The 24,768-nt window shown below is 49.2% G+C and overlaps 1 protein-coding gene across 3 annotated transcripts in view; it reads right to left on the reverse strand.

The window, feature by feature from the left end:
• The window catches only part of KIRREL3 (kirre like nephrin family adhesion molecule 3), a 430,776-nt gene that overhangs the window by 145,891 nt on the left and 260,117 nt on the right, over nucleotides 1–24,768 (reverse strand). For 2 of the 3 annotated variants that reach the window (XM_054086908.1, XM_054086909.1), the window contains exon 2: nucleotides 10,432–10,509. The exons of the other annotated variant lie outside the window; for it this stretch is intronic. In XM_054086908.1, the coding sequence (XP_053942883.1) occupies nucleotides 10,432–10,509 (78 nt within the window). The remainder of the gene's footprint in view (nucleotides 1–10,431; nucleotides 10,510–24,768) is intronic. 3 annotated transcript variants of the gene reach the window in all.

The following is a 24,768-nucleotide window of genomic DNA, read 5'->3' on the forward strand; positions in this document are numbered from 1 at the left end:
AGAGAAGCTGGAAGCTTCCACACAACCCATGGCAGGAGGATTTATGGCATCATCAGAACCTGAGTTGATGGCAGAGCCAGACCAGCATGTCCAGGTTCTGGTCTGGTGGACACCACATCAGTGTGACCTGTATCGCTAATGACAAAGTGCCCTCCAGCAACCTCACCGGCAAGGTCCTTGTGGACACCGAGGGACGAAAGCTAAATAACAGACCCTCGGGCTGCAGCAGAGCTCTGCAGAGAGGGAAAAGTTATCAACAGGTACACATGCTTGAGGGTAAACTCTGAGGGCAGCCTGGAGGCAGCACAGAGATGAGAAAGCCAAAGTCACCGTCTTTGGGGAGAAGCTTTTCATTCCTGCCCCCATTGCCTCCTGGTAGACTTGAAAAATAAACCGCCCCAGCTCCACCGAAGGCAGTTACAGCCTCTCAGGGTAAGGTGACGCACACAACCTTATCTCTGGCCTTTTCCAGGTGTGTTTTACAGGACAAGGTTTTCCCCACAGCGTGCTGTGTTCCTTAGCTGCACATCCTGTTCCAAATGCCACTAAGGACCTCAAGGGGAGTGCAAGGGCAACGGAATTCAAGCAACGAGAATTTTCCAAATCCTCCCTAGACATTGATCCATATTTATTAAAGCGTAAGATTCCTGAAGAGTCTTTAGCAGGCCCTCCAGCGACTGCACTGGGATGGCACACAGGTTCCACATGATCCCAGGATGTCCAATAGACGCCTGCCAGCTGAACAGCAAAAGAAACAGCACCTGAATTATCTCAAAGAACCATAGAATGGGTTGGAAGAGACCTCAAAGCCCATCCAGTCCCACCCCTTGCCATGGGCAGGGGCACCTCCCACTGGATCAGGGGCTCCAAGCCCCATCCAACCTGGCCTGGAACCCCTCCAGGGATGGGGCAGCCACCACTGCTCTGGGCAACCTGGGCCAGGGCCTCCCCACCCGCACAGCAAAACAATTCTCCCTAAGATCTCATCTCAATCTCCCCTCTTCCAGCTCAGACCCCTCATCCTATCCCTGTGTACCTGACCAAGAGCCCCTCCCCAGCTTTCCTGGAGCCCCTTTCAGCACTGGAAGCTGCTCTAAGGTCTCCCCGCAGCCTTCCCTTCTCCAGGCTGAACAACCCCAACTCTCTCAGCCTGTCTTCATATGGGAGGTTCTCCAACCCCTGGATCATCTCCATGGCCTCCTCTGGACTCACTCCAACAGATCCATGTCCTTCCTGTGCTGAGGACTCCAGAACTGAATGCAGGGCTCCACTACTACTCCGATCAATAGATAAAATTACACCCTTGAACTCCAAACTGCTACTACATCACCAATACCCTAAAACTTTCTATCAGAATCATTTTCTCAGCTGCACTAAAACCACTGTGGACAACTGGAGCATCAAGGATTAAACACTGTTCTCCCTCTCCAAAGTGGCACGGAGCAGCAGTAAGATGGGGAGGGTGATTGCTATCCTGCCTGGACAGAGTGGTGCACAAGGCATCCTTCCCTCAGTAATATCCTGGTGGCTGCCCCATCCCTGGAGGGGTTCAAGGCCAGGTTGGATCGGCCTTGGGCAGCCCGATCTACTGGGATGTCCCTGCCCATGGCAGTGGGGTTGGAACTAGATGATCTTTCCTTCCAACCCTAACTATTCTATGATTCTACGAAACAAGGACTTGGCTCACAGCAGTGAGCTCTCTCCATCTCCTGCGTTTCAGCCAGTTTTCCAGCTGACCCAACCCTGGCAAATCTCCCCTTGATGGCAGACAAAAAGACAGCTTGCTGCTGTTTTTTCCTTAGGTTTTGCTTACATCTCAGCCTTGTTTAGCTAACAGACACACAAAGCATCACAGAAATCAATGAGACCTCTGCTGATAACAATGCATCTTTAACAACTTCTCCAGAGCTCACTCCATCCACTCGCCTCTTCCTTCCCAAATGCCTTTGTCAGATAAAGAACAAAAGGCTCAGTGCAACTGATGCGGGAGATACCTTCCCTAATCAATTGTGACTGTGTCTTCACAGGGAGACACGAGTGACGATGCTTGAGGTAAGGTGAGCTTCGCTATCACAGAGCTGCCAGGCCCGGAGGAGACAACACCTTCATTGGTGATGACAGCAGAGTTAGCAACGCAAAGCTTGCACCGCGTCCTGTGGGGAGATTTGCAGATCAGCTTCTAAGGAGCCCCTGCTACGGTGGTTCACAGCAGGTTTTGTGCCTGAGATCTTGTAGCTTTTAGCAAAGCTTTGCAGGGAATCCCATTCCCAGGCTTCAGGCTGATGCCAGTGGGTCCTGGTGGTTGCCCAAGACTCTGAGAGGACACAGTGCAAGAAGATGATGGAATGCTCAAGAAGATGGTCAAGTTGTTTAGGGGGTGTTAAGCTCTACTGGGTGCAAAAGGAGGGTGAGCAGAGCCAATGCTGCTTGAGCAAGTAATATGTCACAGGTCTAACCCCAAAGGAGAGACCCTTTCAACCACCAGCCTACAGAACTGAGTGAAGTTGGAGCTCCTCCAGCGCCGCAGACTCCCCCTGCAGCACTTGGCATCTGGTAGAGGAGGTCGGTCACTTTTTATAGGGATAAGAAGGACTGTCTCCAATTTATCCTTGAAACTGGGAAAGATTCATGCTCAGTCTGTGCTGCTGCAGATGTAAAAGTCACTTGGAAGATTCAGATTAAGTGTCCCCATAAATCCAAGCAATTCCAAGGCAGCAACTGCCTTGCTGGGCTGCTAATGGGTGGCAGGAATACGTCACTGCATCTCAGTGCCACACTCTAACAGGACGTTTTCCTGGCAGGAAGCATTCACTTCAGCCTGCTTTGAACCCCAGCAGGCAGCAGGAGAGGTGTTCAAGCAGAGAGGCATTTGGAGCAGAGGCACAGCCAGCTCCTCTGAACAAGGCATTTTTCCCCAAACAGCAGGGGTTCCATCCCAGTGCTCCAGATGGTTTCTCTCCAGGCAGTACAACAGGGCTTGAAAGAGAGAAGCCTTCAATCAGAGCTGTAGAAAGGATGCTCAGCCCTTGGGAGGGAAAGACTATGTTCCTCTTCTCTGCTGGAGAAGCAGGAGTGTGTGGTGGGACTGAGCTGGGCACAGAGAAGAGTGATGCACCCGGCCCCTGTGCCTACCAAGATATCCAGGGCTCCAGGATTTAGGATATGTTTTAAAGCTTAAACATATAGAATCATAGGATTATTTGGGTTGGAAGAGACCTTAGAGCCCATCCAGTCCCACCCCCTGCCATGGGCAGGGACACCTCCCACTGGATCAGGGGCTCCAAGCTCCATCCAACCTGGCCTGGAACCCCTCCAGGGATGGGGCAGCCACCACTGCTCTGGGCAACCTGGGCCAGGGCCTCCCCACCCTCACAGCAAAACATTTCTTCCTAATGTCTAATCTAAATATTCCCCCTCCCAATTTAAAGCCATTCCCCCTTGTCCTATCACTCCATGTCCCTGTAAAAAATCCCTCCCCAGCTTTCCTGAAGCCTCTTCATGTACTGGAAGTGGCTCTAAGGTCTCTCTGCAACCTTCTCTTTTCCAGCCTAAACAAGAGAATCCACCTCCTTTCCTCCTTTGCTCTCTGACGTTGGATTTTACCCACCCCAGCACTGCTGCTGCTGCACCCTAAATGCTCCTTCCCGCAGGAGAGACCTGCAGCAGAGGGACCCGCAGCCCTCAATTGTGCAGGAGCTGCAGATTCCCTTTGAGAAGCTATTAAGCAGCAGTCGAATAGAGCAACCTTTCATCGACAAGCCACTCGGCCCTTTAAACGATCTCCAAATAGTGTTTGCTTTTTATTGCTTTCTGCAGTTTAACAGCCTTGATTTCAAGTTACTTTGGCTTATGATAAACTCCCAATCTATAACGCTTCTATTCTCCCCCTCTTTGCTCTCTCTCGCCCACTTCTTTATGTTTTTATTAAAAAAAGATCCAGGCAAACAGATAGCAGATTAAAGAGGAAACAAATTAAAATGGGTCAAATGTATCTTGCTTAGATGACAGCCACCCCATTAGATACTTTTAAACAGGACAAATAATCTGTTTGGAAGCATAAGTGGGATTTTACATTTATTCTAAATTACAAACCAAATGACTGCAGCCTCAAATGGAAGCGCTGGCTAATTGCACTAATATCTCACTAATTCGAGCACCAAGGAATGAGGGGAAAACTAACGATTTTCACCATTTTACCCATTATTCAATTTAGCCCAAGGTACATTATGCAAACCCTGGGTTTTGCTTCCTCTCCATTTTGTGATCTACGACAAGGGCTGGAATTCAAATTATTAATAATGGAGGAGCTATAATTATTATAAAGAAGGGTACAAGATAATTATAAACCATAAAACCAGCTTTCACACACATGCACAAGTCTCTCCCCATGCCTAGCGGAACCCAAACCTGTCTGCAGAGTAGAGATACATTGAAGACAAAAAGGCCCCATCTAGAGCTCCAGTGCTCACAGTTCACCAGCAGGAAGCCACCAGTGGGAAGCCGCAGTTCACAGGCCAAACACGGGCAGAATCATCCCTATCAGCTGCAGCCTGAGAGCTTCATGGATGCACAATCCATCACAGAGTAGGTTGGTGGCTCTCCTTCATTCAGGCCAGCCTCTCTCTGGACCAACCCTGACTTGTTGTTGTGTCCCACCTTTGAGGTATGTGGATGGATCTCATCCTTTCAGGACCCCCATCTTCCCCCCCACGACACATCAGACCTTTGCATTAGTGGCCTCAAACAGCCTGGTCTAGTGGGAGTCGTTCCCACCCATGGCAGAGGGGTTAGAAATGGATGAGTTTTAAAGTCCCTTCCAATCCAAATTGCTCTATGATTTATCCCACAGCCTTTAAATAAGATCCCAAACCTTCCGAACAGAAGAGATCTGCAGTTCAGGCTGCAAAACTCCTAAATCCTCACCCCCCACACTCCCAAAACTCAAGGTTTGTTGCATGCTGACCAACAGCCCCATGTGGCCTCTAGAGAAAATCTGCCACGGATTCCAACAGCCCTTATCGGAGCAGCTTTGTACAGTCACTACCCAACAAATCCGATTTGCTAAGCAACCCCCTCTCCCAATTAAAGAGCGAGCAGCGCTCGTTGCTATGCGGAGCTGCAGCTCCACATCCATTGCTCCTGGTGTTGCTGAGCTTTATACGGTGAATGGAGACCTCGAATGCTTAAAACTCCAGAGACCAAGTTCTGCTTCCAGCCCCGATGTGGACGGAAGGTGGCTGCTGCTGGAGATGACCCTGGCACAAGCCCCTCTCCTGGCGCGCCAGTCAGTATTGACATCTTCAGCAGCCGACACCGAGGAGACTGCCTGCAGATGAAGGTACAGATTGCAGCCTTCAGCCTGTGCCTGGTGGTGGGGTGGCTGCAAGCTGAGCACAGAGCAGGGCTGGAAGCAAAGCAAGGAGCTGAAAAGGGAGAATTTGTCCTTTTTCAAGCACAGATCATTAACCATTAGCTGGTCCAGGAGGGGGATGCTGCACCGAGCCCTTCTTCTGTCCATTTTCCCAGCTTTTATGACCCAGCCTTGGGCAGGAGGATGAAGCCCATCCTCGCCCTCTATGCAGCGACAAAGACAGGCACTGGGTCCATCCTGCAGAGAAGCCACCTGCCTGCTGCACAGGAGGACACAGAGGTGCCCAGGAGGGAAGATGAATGGAGGGAGGGAGTTGCCCTGCTCCTGTCTCCCTGTGGGGAGGTGGATGTAGGCATCTTCCAGCAGCCGACGGCTGGCAGGAGCAGCTGGGGAAGGAGGAGGCTGACACCTCTCGGTGCTTAATCGTTCCCGTTAGTAGCTTTATGAATGGCAGCCAAAAAGTGCCATAATTGCTGCAGTGACACTTGCTAATGACTCGAGTTAGATCTGGCAAGAAGTCAAAGGCAGGAGAGAAGAAGAAAAATAGCAGGAGCAGGATCGACACCTGAATACCTGCCTTTGACCACCGTGGCATGGAGCAAGCCCAGCTTGGGACCTGCAGCCAAGGACAGGCAAGGACCAAGTGTGATGGGGGAGCAGGGAGAGATTTTGCAGCCCATCCTTCACATGCACAGACTGCACTGAGACCTCCAGCAGAGAACTGAAAGGGAAGAGGGAAGAGAAAAACAAACCCTGATGCTCGGGTTGGGTCCAGATCCTTGTTCTTGGGGAACTAAGGTGACTGACCCCATAGACACCACCTTTCTACTCCAAAATCATCTTGAATTACCCTGGGGGGGTGTCAGGGCAACTTAGCTTGCTGCCAGCCTAAGCTTTATACTCCCACCTGGAGTCCCACGTCCAGGTCTGGACTCCTCAACATAAGAAGAAGGTGGAACTGTTGGGATGGGTCCAGAGGGGGGCTGCAAAGATGATCCAAGTGCTGGAGAACCTCGCATGTGAGGACAGGCTGAGAGGGTTGGGGTTGTTCAGTCTGGAGAAGAGAAGGCTCTGGAGAGACCTTAAAGTGACCTTCCAGTACCTTAAGGGGCTCCAGGAGAGGTGGAGAGGGACTTTTTACAAGGGCATGGAATGATGGGATGAGGGGGAATGGCTTTAAATTGTAGAGGGACATATTTAGACTGGACATAAGGAGGAAATTCTTCACAATGAGGGTGGTAAGACACTGGAACATGTTGCCGAGGGAAGCTGTAGATGCCCCATCCCTGGAGGTGTTCAGGGACAGGCTGGATGGGCCTTTGAGCATCCTGATCCAGTGCGAGGTGTCCCTGCCTACGGCAGAGGGATTGGAGTTAGATGATCTTTAAGGGCCCTTCCAACTCAAACCGTTCTATGATTCCATGATCATCTCATTGCACACATTGTGCCTTGGGACATCCATCCATGAGCTGTGGCTCCCACCAAAGTGCTGCCCTGGCCAGGGGAGAGTTGTTCCTGAGGGGGAATCAGTCCCTGGTGAGCAATAGTGCGTTCCTCCCGATTACGTATCTGTTTCTGAATGTTAACAAACAGTCGGCAGCATCTGATTGAGTGGGTTATTAGCAGAATGAAGACAGATAGAGGAGGATTAACTCTAAAGCGTCTTTATTGCAGGGCCGTCATCACAGACAGCTCTACCTCTCTCTCCCTCTGTCTACAACTGTCACCAGCTTAATTTCACCCTACAACTCACAGCTGCACACCAAAGAGCGATCCAAGCACGCAGACGAGGCAATCGTCAATCACCGTGAAGGGATAAGCACACAGCAGCCACGCTGGAGCAGCACTGTCCCGCTCCCCAGGCTATATGTTTCTCTGGATCACACCCAAACCCAGCACCCTTCCCGAGATGGGCTTCACAGGGATGAGACAGCAAGAGGCAACCAAACCTGATGCCACCTGAAGAGACAGCACCTGAACCATTTGGGCTTTTTGCACATCACCAGTGTTGCCATCAGCAGCTCTTACAGCTGGGAGAGGCACCGACGCTTCACCCAGAGCTGGTTTTTTTCATGACACAGGTTGATACGAGGAATTGATCTGTGTTAATTGATCTGTGAGGCAAGTTCTCACACACTTTGGCTTTTGCCCTTGAGGACTGCTCAACTAGAAAAGCCTGCCTCTGCAGCCTGTTGTGCTAATGGACATCTATCACTTGCCAGCTGGTAAACACCCTCGCTGGGCACGGCCACAGAGCATCTGTAAGCCACATTTATTCTATCCTGCCGGGAGAGGTTGCCACGCTGGCCTGCAAGTGCCCAGCCTGGATCTTCTCTATGAGGATAGCCAAGAGAAAACCTTTCCAACCAAGGAACGAGTCCTCCACACTGACAAGACCCCTGACTAAGTTCTCTTGTGCTCCTCTACCTATGAGCACATTTTGTAGATGTCTCCACTAAGTGACAGCAAGTCTTTAATGATCCCTATAATTACCCATTTCCACTACGACTGAGACCCCACACCTCATAATTATCCCATTGCCCCACTACCTACCTTGGCTTTCAGTTCCTCCAGCTACCCTGTAATTATTAATAGGGCTGTTCATTAACACCATCACGCAATAAAGAGAGGAAAAGCTCTCACTTGGCAAAACTGTAAAAGGGAAGCTGTCTCTCTCCTTATCCTGGCAAGGTAACTGGCCAAAAGAGTCTTCGCTTCAGGCAGGGAACACCCCTGCTGTATCCCTGTGGATAACCAGAAGTCTGAACACCCTTCATGCCGTAAAGCGCGTGGATCTGCACTGAAATCCCCTCACAAAACCTGCTTGGAGAGACCTGCGATTGTCATCCAGAACTGTCTGTAGTGCAAACATAAGTCCTAGGTGGTCTTTGTAGCTGTGGAAATCCCCTGAGTTTGTTTTGGGCAGATTGTACCTTTAAATGGAATGGTCCTGCAGCCTGCAGGGCCAGGCAGGCAGACTTTGTTCCTTTCCCCACACAAAGGCTTTACTTTTGGACTTTCATGTTCCTTTGTTCTCTCCACACAAAGCCCTGTTCAGCCTGCAAAGGGGGCTCGCTTCATAGGTGGATGCAGGCTTTGAATCCACAGGAGCTTCTGTGAACCCTACCAAAGGATGGGGAGGATGCCCAGGTGTGGCTCCGGTCCCGCCAGCTCGCAGACACACGGTGAGCATCCCTAGGGTGCTCCTGCCCCTCTGAGCACACTCACAGGCAGCCTCTCCAAAAGGTCTGAGGGATAGGGAGGTCTCGAGAGAGAGATGGCACCTTCTCAGAGCTCTGGGCCCAGTCTCTGCCATCTGTCCTCCCAAAGGGCAGCCCCTTCCCATTAAAAACATCCTCTAATCAATGTTTAAAAACCATGAGGTGATTAAAAAGCAGGAGGTAAAGTCTTGTGAATTCCTTTCCCCATGTTATCAGCTCTGTATCAAGGGCTCCTGGGGAAGCGAAGGAACCTTTGATCTTCTAATGGATACTTGAGCCATAAACTTGCCTCCGTGAGAATTTTACCCCATGAAAGCCAATGCACCTTTTATTCCTATGACGAGAAGCCTCCTGCAGGAGCGGGCACCTCGTGGTGACTGCTAGGCAACGTACCACCCCATGGCAAGCTCAAGGGAGCACAGCAGGGCAAAACAGTTCCCAATCAAAGCCCCAAACAAGGACTAAATCTGTGTTTGGATCAACCTTGCAGTCCCCAGAGTAATCAATCTCACAGCAGCCAAACCCTCCTCTGCATCTGGCAGAGAAGGACCTCGGAATGTCGGTTGATGGTGGCTGAATATGAGCCAGCAGTGGTCCATGTGGCCAAGAATGCCGAAAGCGTCCTGGCTTGGATCAGCAAGGAAGGAATTGTGCCCCTGGACTCGATGCTGGGGAGGCCACACCTCGAACCCCGAGTTCAGTTTTGGGCCCCTCACTACAACAAAGAAATTGAGGGACTGGAGCACATCTGGCAAAGGGAATGGAGTTGGTAAAGGGGCTGAAGAACAAGGGTTATGAGAAGTAGCTGAGGGAGCTGGGGTTGTTTACCCTGGAGAAAAGTCTGAGGAAGACCTTATCACTATCTACAACTGTCTGAAAGGAGGTTGTGGTGAGGTGGGTTCTGGGCTCTTCTCCCAAGTAACAAGTGATAGGACCAGAGGAAATGGCCTCAAGTTTCACCAGGGGAGGTTTAGATTGGACATCAAGAAAATATTCTTCACTGAAAGCGTTCTCAGGCCCTGGCAGAGGCTGACCAGGGAGATGGTGGAGTCCTCATCCCTGGAGGTGTTTAAAAGACAGGCAGATTAAGTGCTCAGGGATGGTTCAGTAGTTGGCAGGTACGGTTGGGCATGATGATCTCAAAGGTCTTTTCCAACCTAGTGATTCTATGATTCAACATACCCTCAAGACACACATATCATCCCGCAGGGCTCTGGGACCTTCAGTCCTTAATGATCCAGCATCAATCAGAGATGCTACTGCACCAGAAAAAGAAACCAAGCAACAAAGCTACCAGAAGCACGGATGCCAGTTCTTCCGGACATAAATAGTTTTTATTTAGTTATTATGCTTCATAATTATTTATGATATTTCTATGGATTAATCAATGCTCATAAAGTACTTGGGAATGACTGGAATATCAATACGGAGATTTTAGTGAGCTCTCAAGTCAGACTGCAGGGGTTTGAGAAGGAACGGGATGGCGCCTCTGAAAGGTACAAAGGTACGGAGAACTGGTGCTCTGAAAGTGTCGCGGTGAGATGCTACCACCCAGCTAGGATAAAAGGACAACATACAGCAATTGCTGGAATGTGACAAATCCTTTCCATGGGAAGAAAGTGGATTTTGTATGTATGGAACTGATAAGCTCCTGCTCTTGTCTTGTAACTTCTGCCTCCCATACCTACGAAGATGTTTCAAGGATCAAAGGAGAAGCAGGATTTTCTCCTTGGTGTGATCAAGAACCTAGCACTTTCTTGGCCAGTTCATGGCATCCTCATCCCTTGCAGCAAGCTCGCTAAAGAGGAAGGAAGAACAGAAGGTGGGGACAGTGCTCACCTTCAGTCATCCTGCGGTACTTCTCCTTGTACATGAACCCCAGCACTAGGCAGCATCCTCTTCCTGGGAGCCCCAGTTCTGCAAGAGAAGAAGACAGGGATGTTAGAAGATGAAGCTGGGGACAAGAGCAAACGCACAGAGATGCTGCCCGAAGTAAATCCTGCCAGTTACACCATTGGGGTAAGGCAACAGTGAGGTAGGCTGAAGACTTTGTTCAGCCGCAGAGAGCAGAATTTTGCTGGACATTCCCAGAGACACACAAGCCAGTAGTTCCAAAAGAACTGCTTCCAGATGGAGCTGCAGTGTGCTCCACTTGGCCATGTGTATCTAGAGACAGCAGGGTTACTATCCCCTTCCTTGTCTCTTTCTTAAGCGTTCCTCTGCACTATGCAGAGGGAATGAACTGCACCTTCCTCCACATCAGTGAGATACAACGATACGGCCTCTTTAATGCCTTCCTCCCTCAGCAGGCAGCAAAGTAACACAGGAAATGGCCCTCAGAAGGGAAAAGAAGTCTGGCTGGAGCCATCTTACTCTTTAAGAGCGAGCAAGTGACCCTACAAGCAAAGTGCTGGAGTCTGAGGAGGCACATGGCTTTGATGCCTTGATTTCTTAGTGGGGCTTTGTGGCTATCGGCAACAGAGAGAGATCTGAGCATGGGTTTTTCCAGAAGTAGGCTGTGTGCAAGCATGCTCTCCCCGTGTGCATCTCAGTGCGGCAAAAAGCTCTTGTTCTTCAAACAAATTCTCCTGTGTCGCAGCGGAGAAAATTAAGGTACCATGTCCCTGATGCTGCCTGCCTATGGACCTGCAGAGCTCCTCGGGGGCTTCTGTGCTCTGCTGATCAAAGCCCCTTTGATGTTTACTTAATGTGGCTGTGGTCTCTTTAGAGCCCCCCTCTGCTGAGGAAGGAGCGTTCCAGAGTGTCACGAAGTTGTGCCACATGCAAGAGGGGAAGGCAGCGACGCAGGAGGGTTGAGAGCGCAGCTTTAGAGCAGAGCGAGAGCTGCCTGGGCTTTGAGTGCTGCGATGCAAAGTTGGGTTCAAATTGCAGATCTGGACTGTGTCCAGAGGAAGAGGAAAGCCGCTCACCGCAGCGTGATGTGCTGAGCCGTGCAGGGAAGATATCCTGCATACGGGTTTACACCCAGATGTACAGTGTCCCTCTCCAATACTTCTGGCTGCCGTGGCATTCCAGCAGAGGGGGTGCCATCCTCCTCTTTGGCACAGGATGAGGCAGAATCAGAGCCTCAACCTCGATAAAACAGACTTCTTTTGACTCCAGGACATTTGAGTACAAGTCAGACTGGTTAAAGCACTTCTCTAATATTAAACAGGGCTCTGCCTTGCAAGACACTGAGGACAACAGCTCCTGATCCTAAGGCTCCCACCAGGGAGGACCTAAGCATCCAATGAAAATGAATCGCACGTGTAATTCCTCTGAAGTCGATGCTCAGACAGAAGTAAGTCTCTTGAGATGCTTAGAGTAAGCTGAAATTTAATTGCCCCTCTAAATCCACATTGCCTAAGGCAGCGCCCTAGAGAGAAAGAGGAATCTCTGGAATGTGACTCACTCCACCTCCCAGGGATGATTTGGAGGTGCTCATAACCCTCTCAGTGGCCATAAAAGGTGGTGAATAACTCAGGTGTAGATATCTAAAGATTAGGCAGACCAGGACAGATGACTTAAGTCTGCATCCTCAGCCATTCCTTGAGTCCTAATTAATAGGGAGTGGTAAACACTGACCATTTCTTATCTTGGATGTGAAGGTGGAACTCAGCCCTCTTGCTCCGCAGTGGAGGTGTGGCAGGATCCACCATCCCTCCTCAGCCTAAACAACTGCAATCACTAAGGAAAAAAGTCGACTTGTGCAGCATTTGGTGCCTCCAATACTCCTGAGCGTGGCAAGGCTTTGCTGGTTCTTGATGAAGGACATCTCGCAGAGGCTGCCTTCCCTCGCGCTATCCGATAACAAGAATCAATAAGACCTTGCTGACCATCCAGTGGCGTTTCCATGAAGACTTGCCTACTGCCTTTGAGAACAAACATCCCATGTGCGTGTGGGCAGATGACTGCGAGCCTGCTGACAGCCACGGCGGCCACTCGCCCAGAGCCAGCGGAGCAGGCAAGAAGTGCTTATGTCTTTATTGATAGGAAAGCAAAACTGCATCGATTCCTATTGAGCCTTTAACAAGCACCAAGGTATCACAGCGTAATTAAAACAACACAATTAGATTAGCATCACGCAAGGCAGCGCAGGCCACAGCAGAGCTGAGCAAGCCAGCGTTCCTATCTTACTAATTCAGACGTGCATCGTACCTCCTGGCATGCACACATTGGCCTGTTTGTGGATGCTGGCTGGGCTGTTCTTGGACACAAAGACCTGTCAGGACAGGGGCTTTCATGCTCTCCATTCACAAACAGGAGCATCCACAACCAAAGCAGAGAGGAATGGGGCAGCGATGGGGCAACAATAGCTGCAGCCTACTTGAGGGATGAAAATCCCACCACTCGGATCATACAATCACAGAACGGATCACAGAATGGTGTGGGTTGGGAGGGACCTCAAAGTCCATTCAGTCCCATGCCCTGCCATGGGCAGGGACACCTCGTACTGGATCAGGGGCTCCAAGCCCCATCCAACATAGCCTTGAACCCCTCCAGGGATGGGACAGCCACTGCTGCTCTGGGCAACCTGGGCCAGGGCCTCCCCACCCTCAGCGTGAAGAATTTCTTCCTAACGTCTGATCCAGATCTTCCCCCTTCCAATTTTAAGCCATTCCCTCTCTTCCTGTCACTACAGGCCTTTGTAAAAAGTCCCTCCCCAGCTTTCTTGTAGCCCTCTTCAAGTACCGGAAGGGCATTGGTGATGTCCACCTCTCATCTTCCAGTCTCCAGTGCTTCCCAAGAAGGAACTCATGTTTTAGAGGCTGTGGCAAGGGGCTGTAACCCAAGGCAATGGGTGGTCTCAATCACAACTTAGCCCCTGCAGGTGGGAGAGATGCTCAGGGCTAAACTCTATGGGCTGGATCCAGATAAAATCTGGCTTATTACCCATCTGGAGCCTGCATCAGCACACACCGGTATGGGTGTCCATCTTCCACTTCCCTTCCTGAGGTGTGCTATAATTAATGCTTATAAAACACTTTGATATCTCATGATGAAAGGAGCTACACAAGACCACTGCTTTATAATAACTCATACCATAAATTTATGAGAACATGCAAAAATCTTTATAGCTAAAGGCACCTTTAAATACTTGAGAGCACCTTTTAAAGGTAAAATACTTCAAGATTACTCTGATGCCTAAGGATGTCTCACCACTTCATGGCTTTTAGTGGCTACCTAAAGCTAAAAGAGTTAAGCAGATACCCAGCATTTTAAATGGTTTAGCTTCAGGGGGGTGCTGAGATACCACTGAAAACAGAACATTTTAACCCATGCATGTCCCTCATCCACAAAAAAATCCCATCCACTTCCTTGCAATGGCAATTGATTTTTCCCAGCAGAGAAAAATTGGTTAAAGTTGAAGTTTATCAGCCCAGGCACTTTGAAGAAGTGTGAGTTTACATCAGGAAAATGCACCACAGAACGATGTTTGTGACTCACTCAGAAGTGCCTGCATTATTAATCACCTCAAAACTTGCAAAAGAGCCACTCGGACAACAAAGCCGAAACAAGTTCAAAACATGCATTGCCAGCGTTAGAGGGAGCCAGTGACAACAAAGCAGAAGTCAATTAAAAGAAACAAATTCAAGGTCTTCTAGAAACTGATCTTCATGCATAGACTGGGCAAGTGTGCTCTGAAAGAAAGATATCTCTTTGCTGGTCCAAACTATGGAATTCTTCTTTTTTCCCCCCTGTTTTCTCCCATTGCCTGGACTTCCTCACTCAGGTTGATAGAATTATGGAATGGTTTGGATTGGAAGGGACCTCAAAGCCCATCCAGTCCCACCCCCTGCCACAGGCAGGGACACCTCCCACTGGATCAGGGGCTCCAAGCTCCATCCAACCTGGCCTGGAACCCCTCCAGGGATGGGGCAGCCACCACTGCTCTGGGCAACCTGGGCCAGGGCTTTCCCACCCGCACAGCAAAACATTTCAAGGCAATTCCTCCATCCACAACTTGGAGGGAACTCAAGTTTCTGATCAACCTGTGCAAAAAGGGCTGGAGCTGCACAGCAGTAATAAAGGTTTATTAGCAAAACCATAATGTGTACTATTGTTTAGCTGTATTCCACCAGGAATGATAATAAATGCTTAATAGCCCAATAATACCTGTTTAATAATTTTTCAGCTCATCCTGCCTAATTGCAAGTTTATTAAAGAACGATAAACTTTATAATTGTTATAAAGGCATAATTGCAATTCCACTCCTTATTTAATATTGACTTAATTATATCACAACTAAGTTATATTTCCCATACATATTAAATATCAATTAGCTGTTTTAAACTATTGATTTGTATTTAATTAACTATGCTATTATATACCAATTAAGTTCTTATAAGAGAAGCAGAAACAGCTGGTCCCTTACATTAAGTTTTAAAAACTTTCTATTAACATAAATATCACATTTCCATTTTCCCATATTTTCCTTCTACAGAGATGTCCATATCTATTTTTTTTCTCAATCGCATGTTACGTGCATGAGCTTTGTTCTGAACTTTTCCTTTTATGATGGGCAATGGACAACCTCCACAATGGATATACTAGTGTCAGCGACACCAAAATACAGTAGCTGGGAAAGACAGTGGGCTGGAAAAGCCCCATCTCACCTGTGACCTTGGAAGCAAAGAACTTGGGTGGGAGCTCTTGAAAGAGCATGAAAGTCTCCAAGGGAAGAAGCTCGAAACCTTCCTCTTTGTTTTGAAGTTGGCTAGTAAGGGTGATATGAGGAGATCCTACATCACCAAATCCAAGTGTTGGATGACTTAAAACCACCACTTTGGTTGAGAAACCTGACGCTCCTGCTTAGAAATTTCCCATCCTGATGGATAGAATTGTCTGCTGTTGGATACCTCGCTAAAGAAACACATTATGAACAGAAGAGACCAATCTCTCAAGTCTTTCCACATTCTTGGCTTTCCCATATCCAGCAGCAATGCATCCCAAAAGGTATAAGTGTGTGAAGGAGCATTGTCTTCTTTTTTTTTTCAGCATCCTGTGCAGATTTCCTCAGCATCCCTGCTACCTCTTCTTCAGAGCACTTTGCTCAGTGTGCCCATCAAGCAAGCTGCCCCCTTCCCTTCCAAACCCTCCTCCGGCCACGAGCGCTGGATTCAACCTTCCTCCCTCGATGCCGTTTGCATCCAGAAGCATTGCCGAGCAATCCAAAGCACTGTCGTGTTTCAGCAGAGAGCAAATGGATCCTTGGGCACATCAGTTCTATATTACACCATTAAGTTTGCAGAGCAATCCAAGATCCTCCGAGATGAAGAAAGCTATACAAACTCGAGTTATTATTAAATCTGTGCCTGGCTAATTTATAAAAATGTATTAAAAAACCTAAGAGGCTTCCCAGATGAGAAAATGGGCACATTACTGTTTGAAAAAAGAACGAACCAGAGATCAGTGCTAACTGCTGTAGTGATATTGTATTTTATTCTGTAGTGCTCTGCAGAAAAGTTGCATTTATAAACCCATTTATTGTGTTATGTACTTGCAAACCACCTTGTCATCCATTTATTGCACAAATAAAATCTTAAAAGCAGAGGATTAGTTGAGTGTGTCCCTGTGGGACCGCAATCTGACTTTAAAGAATCCATCAGTGAAGGAAAACAGATGGAGCAGAGGTGTTTGCCAGCTCATTGCTCTGAGACGTAAAGTGCAACTGTGCAGAAGGGCTACTCTCTGATGGGCCACAGACCTGCAAGTCCTGTGCGGATTAAAGAGGGAAGGCACATACAGGGGAGCTTGCAGAAACCAGGGCCCCGTCGAGGAACCAGTTCTGGTTAAAGACTTCGGAGTGGCCAAATCTCCTCACTGGCTGCTACACAAGAGGTGAAGACAACCTTGGGGAAGATTCGACTTTTCATGGCAAAGGAAAATTCCCTGAAATTGAAACCCCAGGAAATACCTCTGTTAAGACCTAAATTTGCCTTAGATGATGCTGGAGAGGCATGTATCTGCAGCTTGGAAACAGTGGCACCACCCAAACAAGACAACCCCAGTGCTGTTTTAGAGAATACACTGTTCATAGAACGCCCTGAGTTGGAAAAGACCCACAAGGACCATTGAGTCCAACTCCCATCCCTGCACAGGACAACCCCACAGTTCACACTGTGGGGCTGAGGCCATTGGCAAAACGCTGCTGGAATATTGTCAGCCTTGGTGCCATGACTGCTTCCCTGGGAGATGTTCCAGTGCTCCACCACCCTCTCAGGGAAGAACCTCTTCCTAATGTCCAACCTAACACTCCCCTGACATCTTCCCGACAGTCCCTTGGGTCCTGTCATTGGTTTGCCCTAAGGGAAAGTTCTGGTGCTGAAGGGTGAAGGTCTGGAGGGTCCCTAAAACTATTAAAACATCCTTTTGGGTTAAAAAACATAACAGAAAACAAGAGAAAAGCTTGAGCGTGCTTGTTTCCCATTGATCCTGTTTCAACCCTGTGAAACTACAGTCAGCCATGACCCAGCAGGATGTTCGCCAGGAGAAAGAGTTTTGGACAGGCACATGCCTTGAAATATTGTCGTACAGTGGCATCCAGCTCTTCAGGATGCACCAAAAGCTTCAAGGGGAAGAGTAGAGAAGACGCAGCAAGAGTCTCTCCCCAAGAACAAGCTCTACCCCTGTCACCAGACAATTAAAAGTTACTTCTCAGTGGGAAACACAACTGGCAGAAGGGGAAAGAAAGAAGAGAGATTCACGCTGTTTAGCAAAGAGAATTATTTCCCCATGTTCCCTGGCTAATGACGGGAAAAAAGACACCTCCAAGTTGTAGCTCAGCACTGAAGTGTTTTGAAGAGCTTTCTTTCTCTAGTGGCAACACAGAGACTTTCGTCCTGTAAGCACAGCCCGCTGGATCTGTCTGCATTTCCCACCCTTCTCCCCAGTCCTCCATGGCTGGTGGTCCTTTGCTGAACCTCTTACAAATACATCCTATATTGGGAACATTAAGTCCTCATAATCCTCAGATCCACTCATTCTTCAGATTATATTTTTCCTTCCCGTAAAGTAAAGAAGCCTGAGCTGCTGGAGAAAAAAGTTTGCCCCAGAGTGAGGTGGCCTCCAGTACCTGAACCTCCTTGCATAAAGATGTTTTGTATGCACATGTCCACATTTCAGTCACCTGAAATGCATTGCTTTGATAAACTCTCGTAGTAGCAAATTCCAGAGGTTAATGACACTTACATTGCAGGAAAAAGTATTTTTGTTCTATTTCCCGCTGTAAAAATCATATCGCTCACACGGTGTTTATTTTATTACAAAGAAAAACAAATAAAAGGCTATGTAGAAGCAGAGTCTGTTTTCTTCGCCACCAGCAGTCACCATTCAGCTCCTCTTTGCACTAATGGAGAGTTCTGCTGGTCAGATAACAAATGCAGCCAGAAACTTCTATGTCATGATGCTAAAATCACTCACAACATCGGAAAAGCTGGGCAGGGCTGCCCACGAGTGCAAATCCTTGGACAAGAAATAGGCACCTGCAACTGCCTCCTGAAGGCTCCACCAAGAAGAGATGCGCAGCCAACTGTCCACAGCAACACCTCCCCATCTCTCCACCCCTTTGGGCTGATGTTTCATTTTACAACCTCATGGCACACAGGTGGAGCTCGAGCACCTCTCCTGGATTTGCATGATTGTCACAGGATTTTGGAAGAGCTGCTATCCTGTTGCCACTTTCATCTCATTTAGCTCAGCCTCTCTGAAGCTCCCCTGAAGCTCCTCAGCTTGCTACAGCCCCGGAGCTCCAACCCTCCCTGGGAAGGCATCTGTACTGTTTGGTGGGGCTACTGCCAATTCACCTCGCAGGTGGATTTGACCTGTGCTTCAAGGACTTCCCAGGGATTTAATCTGCTTTTGACTGCAGCCCATTGTAAGCGCTGCTCCATTCAAGCTGCAAACCACATCTCCTGTTTCAAGGCAGCCACAGGGAGGTCAGGAATAAGGCTTCAAAAGAGGTTTAAGCAATATTGCAAGTACCACCCCATGCATCCCTCAGCCTCACCCTGATGCTTCCCTAGGTCTGTCTTGAAGCTGTGACCCATCACCTCCTCCATCGTCCCCCCAGGAGGAGACAGGCACTGCATAGACCATCCTTGCTGCCTCCGAGGAGCCAGTGGGGCAGAAAGGGCCACCAGAGGACAGTTGGGTGATGGGCACATCTGTGTTGGTTGCATTCCAGCAGTTGCGTTGCACCAGCTGACAGCCTACACGCACTCTGAGGAGCTCCTCTCATCTCTGGGGCCCAAACAGCGAGGGCTAACAGGCATTCTGAGCCGTGTCCCTTGCCCTGCCTGTCTGCTTCGCCTCCCCCAGGCATTTCTTCTTGCAAGCACAGAGCTCGGATGGCCCTGGGCTGTCTGCCACCTCTCCCAACCTCAGACCTGAACTTGCAGTCATGTGGGGAGCTGCCTGCCAAGGTCTGCAGTGGCACCGATGTGGCATTACTTGTTCCACCAGCTACGTCCCTCTTTGACCCCACCAAAACCCAGGAGCTGCATATTCAGCTCCGTACAGCAGGAAAATAACACCACCCTACCAGAAAGGAAAAGGTATGAAATCCATCCCACCCTCCTGCAACGCCTCTTCCATTGCACTTGGTGGAACGAGCTCTTCAGCGAATCAAAATGCCCTTGTGAGCACATGCCCTGGGGACTGGAAGAGACGCAGACATTGGAATAGCACCAGACATGGAAGCACAAGGAGTCCATGCTTTGTACTGCATCCAAGTGAACCTGGGAGCTGCCAAGGGAGGGGTGTTTGGAAGATGGATTGGATCAGTCTAAGCTGAGGTGACCATCTCCAGTGATTGCATGGAGGGCTTTAACAGGAGGGACTGTCAGTCTCTGAAAGGAATGAAAGCTCAAATAGGAATGAAAGCTCAAATAGGAATGAAAGCGCAAAACAAAACTAATAGGGAGAAAGATACAAGATCCACACATTTTCATTCCTTAAGAGCACAGTGTTTTCCCTGAAGAGCTGATTTCATCACCAAACACTTTGGTTTCTCATTTCAATGAAGGCCACAGCACTGTTCCTCGCTCCTGCTGTAGGACCCCTACATGTCCCATCGCAATCCAAGCAACATTAGCCACACACACAGCACGAAATTATCCTGAAGCCTGGTGGGAGCATCTCACGTTGGAATAAATAACACATTTTGTGCTCCCTGGCACAGAGAGGTACATTTACATGCAGGTCTAGAGCTCTGCAGTGAGCAGGAGGCACATTGGCCCCCCACCCAACCCAGGCTACTTGGAACACCTCTGCCCAACTACGGGGAGAACGCAGCAATGGAAATGATTTGCAGTGAGCCCTCTCCCAGGCAGGGGGAAGAGCCCATTCTGGTTTGGTGGAGTGTGGACACACTCGAGAAAAACAACAAAAAAAGACATAAAAATAAAACCACAGCACTGTAAAGCTCATGTAGAAACATGGAATGATTTGAACTGAAAGGGACCTCACTACCCATCCAGTTCCACCCCCTGCCATGGGCAGGGACACGTCCCTCCGGATCAGGGGCTCCAAGCCCCATCCAACCTGGCCTGGAACCCCTCCAGGGATGGGGCAGCCACCACTGCTCTGGGCAACCTGGGCCAGGGCCTCCCCACCCTCACAGCAAAACATTTCTTCCTAAGATCGCACCTCAATCTCCCCTCTTTCAGCTGAAAACCTGGTCCTATCCTTGCACTCACTGATCAAGAGCCCCTCCCCAGCTTTCCTGCAGCCCCTTTCAGCACTGGAAGCCTTCTCTTCTCCAGGCTGAACAATCCCAGCTCTTCCAGTTTGTCCTCATGAAAGTTACCCAGGTAACTGCACGGCCTCCTCTGGGCCCCTCGAAAAGATCCATGTCCTTCCAACGCTGAGTAATCCATGCAGGGCTCCAGGTGGGGTCTTACGAGAGCAGAGGGGCAGAATCCCTTCCCTCCCTGCTGCTCCCACTGCTTTGGATGCAGCCCAGGACACGGTTGACCTTCTGGGCTGTGAGCACACGTTGCCGGCTCATGTTGGAGGTTTTGGTGGATGAAAAGCTTAAATTCTTCTCTTCAGGGCTGCTTTCAATCATTCTCCACCCAGCTTGTAATTGTGCGTGGGACTGCCTTGACCCAGGTGTAGGACCTTGCACAGCTTCTATAACACTCTGGATCAAGAATAGCTTCTCACACCTCCCACCTTGGAAGTCCTTCAGGTTGAGCAACACATTTTAGAAGTCTAGAAAGGCAGAGGACCGTACAGTAAAGCAGAAACCACTTCTGGCTTTGGAAACATCCAGCAGAGAAAGCTATCCTCTGTCTGACCTAGGAAACCAGTGCCACTGCCTTCAAGCCCATGTGCCTCAGGTCCAGCAGCTCCTCCTGCCTCAAATCCTATGAAGCCCATTTTCCGGTGGCTCCAAATACTTCATGTTCTGGACACCCTCGATAACTGCCCTGGCTCCTCCGTGGCCGAGTACCCCTGGCCCCTTAATCCTCTCCTAAGGCAGGGAAAGCACTGAAGCGCAGTCGTGTGCTCATTTGAGGATGACACAACAGTTGGAGGCGGGGAACCCTGCGGTCCTTCCATTACTGGGAAATCACGCTCCAGCCTCGCGAACGCCATTACTTCTGTGTATCCTATAATTAAATTGTATTTGCAGGTTACCTCACAGCACGGCTGCAATTCTTGTGCATCTGAGGCTTTAAAAAAAACTTTCTGATCTTCAGCTGCTATTTTACTTTCCCCTCCTTGCCATCTCCCAGCAATTTCAGAAAACTCTTTAAGCCGCCTTCCTGCTTACGAGGTGAGAAGGAGCAGGAGACCTGCTGGGCAGCACTGGTCTGTGCTGTGCCAGCTCCTCTTGGGCCACCTACCAGCCTGAGCTGAAGGAAACCAGTGATGGGATGTGGTCTAACACACTCGCTGGAGTCTATGTATGACAAATACTCATCGTGAGCTTTGCAAAGGAGAGCTTGTTTTTGGAAAAGAGCAGTTGGCAAGAGGAAATGACCCACAATGAGCAACTGGATCCAGATGGATTGGGTGGTGGACCAACACTCATATCATCTCAGGACACCTGGGGTGGGACGGAGATATCACAACCTGATGTTGCTTCAGTTAAGAGCCAAAACAGCCGTGAAAGCATGGTCTCCACTTCAAACGCTTGGAAAACTGCTGAGATCCTGCTTCTGACGACACAAGCGGCCTTGCCAAGGGCAATACATACTAATTGACTCAGCCTCACTTCGTCAAGAGGCACCAAAGAGTTTTCAAAAGGTATGAAACTGGTATCTGAAAACCCTTTCTTTGGGAAAGAAAAAGTGACCACCTTACCCGACGGACAGGTTGATGGGCCTGGACTGCTCTTCCTCCACAAGGAGAGGATGCTTTGTTGGTAGGAACTCCATTGGACTTTTTGCCCAGGAAAACTGTTACTAAATCCAGTGTTATTGTTACTTGTTTTATCTCTATTTATAGTAATTGTAAACCCGTTGTAGCTGCTTAAGCGCTAAGGCAGCAAGGGTTTTTATCAATGGGGACTCTCAATTTGTTCTTACTTGTCACTCTAATTACATTATTTATTACCTCAGCGTTGCAAAATTGTCCCTCTTCCAGGCAATGCTGCAAGGGGCTGCTGGCTGCTCTGTTTGGGGTGAGCTGCAAGTATTCTTCAACCACCTGTTCATATCTTACTTATTCAATGTGATGATGGGATAGAGTCACCTTGGGTGAGACCCTTATCCACAGGTGAACCCTTATTTCCTCCTTTGCTACTTAAACGTCCCTGGAATTTGAGTGGGAGCCGAGACACCTCAATATCTAAGGACATCTCACCCATGATGGTGTTACCCAACCACCACAGATGGGTAAGGTGGCCTAGAAAGAAGGAATTTGAGATTAATCCCAGCTGGAGGTGTACTTGCTGTAGTCTCTGCTCTTTCCTTTCCATTAAAACTTGCTCAAAGAGCACATAGTGCTAAGATAGAAGGGGCAGCAGGGAAAAAGGTCCCCACCTTCCACCGACGAACAAAGCACCAATTACAGGAAAGGTGAGAAAGCCACAAGATTTCAGAGATTATCTAATCATGACATTTCTGTCCCTTTCTCCAGGAAGGCTGCTTTGATTGAGGCATTGAAGCTTTGCAGTCTGCTGGCAGGGAGGGCTTTGGCCATGCTCAGCAGCAGGAGACAGGAAAAGGAGTAGGCAAATTTGGGGCCGTGGGAGGTTGATTGCTGCCCTGTCCATGCCATGTTCCTTCAATGTCCAGGAAGTAGCAGATTCAGTCCTACCAGGAGAAACAAATCCATCACCCAGACTGCAAGGCTGTGCAGGCATCCCTCTACAACAGCGGCTGCACTGCTTCCGAGTGAGCACCACGCACCTTGCCTGGGTCCAGGGAAGACACTGAGCATACACACCACCAGCTGCAGGTTGCAGAACTCAGCCTAAATCTTTAATCCTGCAATATTTACTTTGTCTCATGACCACCTCCAATTCCCTTGTAGAGCATTACATGTTTCCTGATTAACCTGAAAACTCTGTTTCTGCAGCTGGTCCTGCTGGCTGGTCTCCACACTGAACCACTCAGGTGCTCACCAGCTCCAGCAGAAAAGGCCAATGGTTCACACGATGCTCAAGAGTTTCTCCATCCCTACGGGTGCAATTACCACAGGCAAGAGGTAGGAAGGTAAAGCAGAGAAGACCAGCGTAAGGAAAGGACTTGGCGTCCTGCTCATGCCCTTACACAGCGCAAAGCACTCGTGAGCAGCAGGAATTTATCATCACCACAGCTCCCCTCCTCCTGACCTGCCTGGACCTAACGAAGCCCCATCTCACAGCTGCTGCCTTTAGGCATCGTCCCTGCTACAGCTCCTCAGATGTGCCGCCAAACCCTATAACTTATTGCAAGCAGCTTTGTTTCTGCTGCCAGGGGGTCATTTTCCTGGTGTTGGCCATAACTTGAATGAGATGTGAAAACAGCTCCCCTGCTTCCCCCGGTGTCAGCGCGCTGCTCCCGAGCGTGCACTCTCTCCATCCCATTAAAAGTAATGGGGTGAGATTGTCCAGCCCATTACTTCCAATGGCTCAGTTTCAGCCAGACAGCCTAAAGCTCCCATATCCTCAAAATAGCAAGCAGAGTCGCTCCAAAACTCTCTGCTTCATTATCACATCATGTATTCCAGCTTGCCAGACTTTAATTGGAGAGAGAGCCAAGCTCAGGCTCGCTAATTGCTGCAGGAGAGACACAAGCGCTCCTTGCACCGCTGGCAATTATTGCCTTGCTCAGCAATTTTTGGTTTTTCAAGGTGTGAGGTTTTATAAAAATAGTCTTAAGTTCTTTTAAAAGAAGAAGAAACATATGCGAACACAGCCACGGGAGAGGTATTGTGTGAAAGCCTTGCGTGCTTCAAGATGCAGCTGGTCCTGCTGGCGCTGGAGGAGAAGGTCCAGAAAGAGTTGGCTGGGGAGAACCGTGGCTCTTGCAAAAAGCCAAGTGCAAATCAGATATTTAAGATGCATCACAGGAGCACTGGAGCACTTCTGAATTGTCAGTCCAACAACACACGGAGGGCAGAAATGAGCCAAAAATCAAAACACTTTTCTTCCAAGACAGTTTGATGTTACGACACACTCAAAGCTTTTCCTTTTCCTGGGAGCCTGAGTAATCTCATTTCTGCTCCGATTGCTGACCTCACCTTCTGCTCTGGTTCCATGAAAGCCTGGCAGATACTGATCATCTAAAGCTTTGTGTCCCCTTTCCAGCTAGGGAAGGGACATATTAAGGATGCACATAATGACATATCCAAGAGAGTGTCCAGAGGAGGGCATGGAGTTGGTGAAGTGTTTGGAGGGGAAGCGTGTGAGGAGCGGCTGAAGTCCCTTGGTCTGTTCAGCCTGGAGAAGAGAAGACTGAAGGGAGACCTCATTGCGCTCTGCATCTTCCTCACATGGGGAGGAGGAGGAGCAGGTGCTGAGCTCTTCTCTCTGGACCTGAAGGAATGGCAGGAAGATGCCAGGGGAGGATTAGATTGGACATTACAAAAAAGTTCTTCCCCCAGAGGGTGGTGGAGCTCTGGAACAGCTCCCAGGGAAGCAGTCACAGGACCAAGCCTGACAATATTCCAGCAGCGTTTGGCCAACACCTTCAGCCCCATGATGTGAATCGTGGGGTCGTCCTATGTGCAACAAGAAGT

The sequence above is a fragment of the Cuculus canorus genome, chromosome 23 (genome assembly GCF_017976375.1).
Source record: "Cuculus canorus isolate bCucCan1 chromosome 23, bCucCan1.pri, whole genome shotgun sequence".
NCBI lineage: Eukaryota > Metazoa > Chordata > Aves > Cuculiformes > Cuculidae > Cuculus > Cuculus canorus.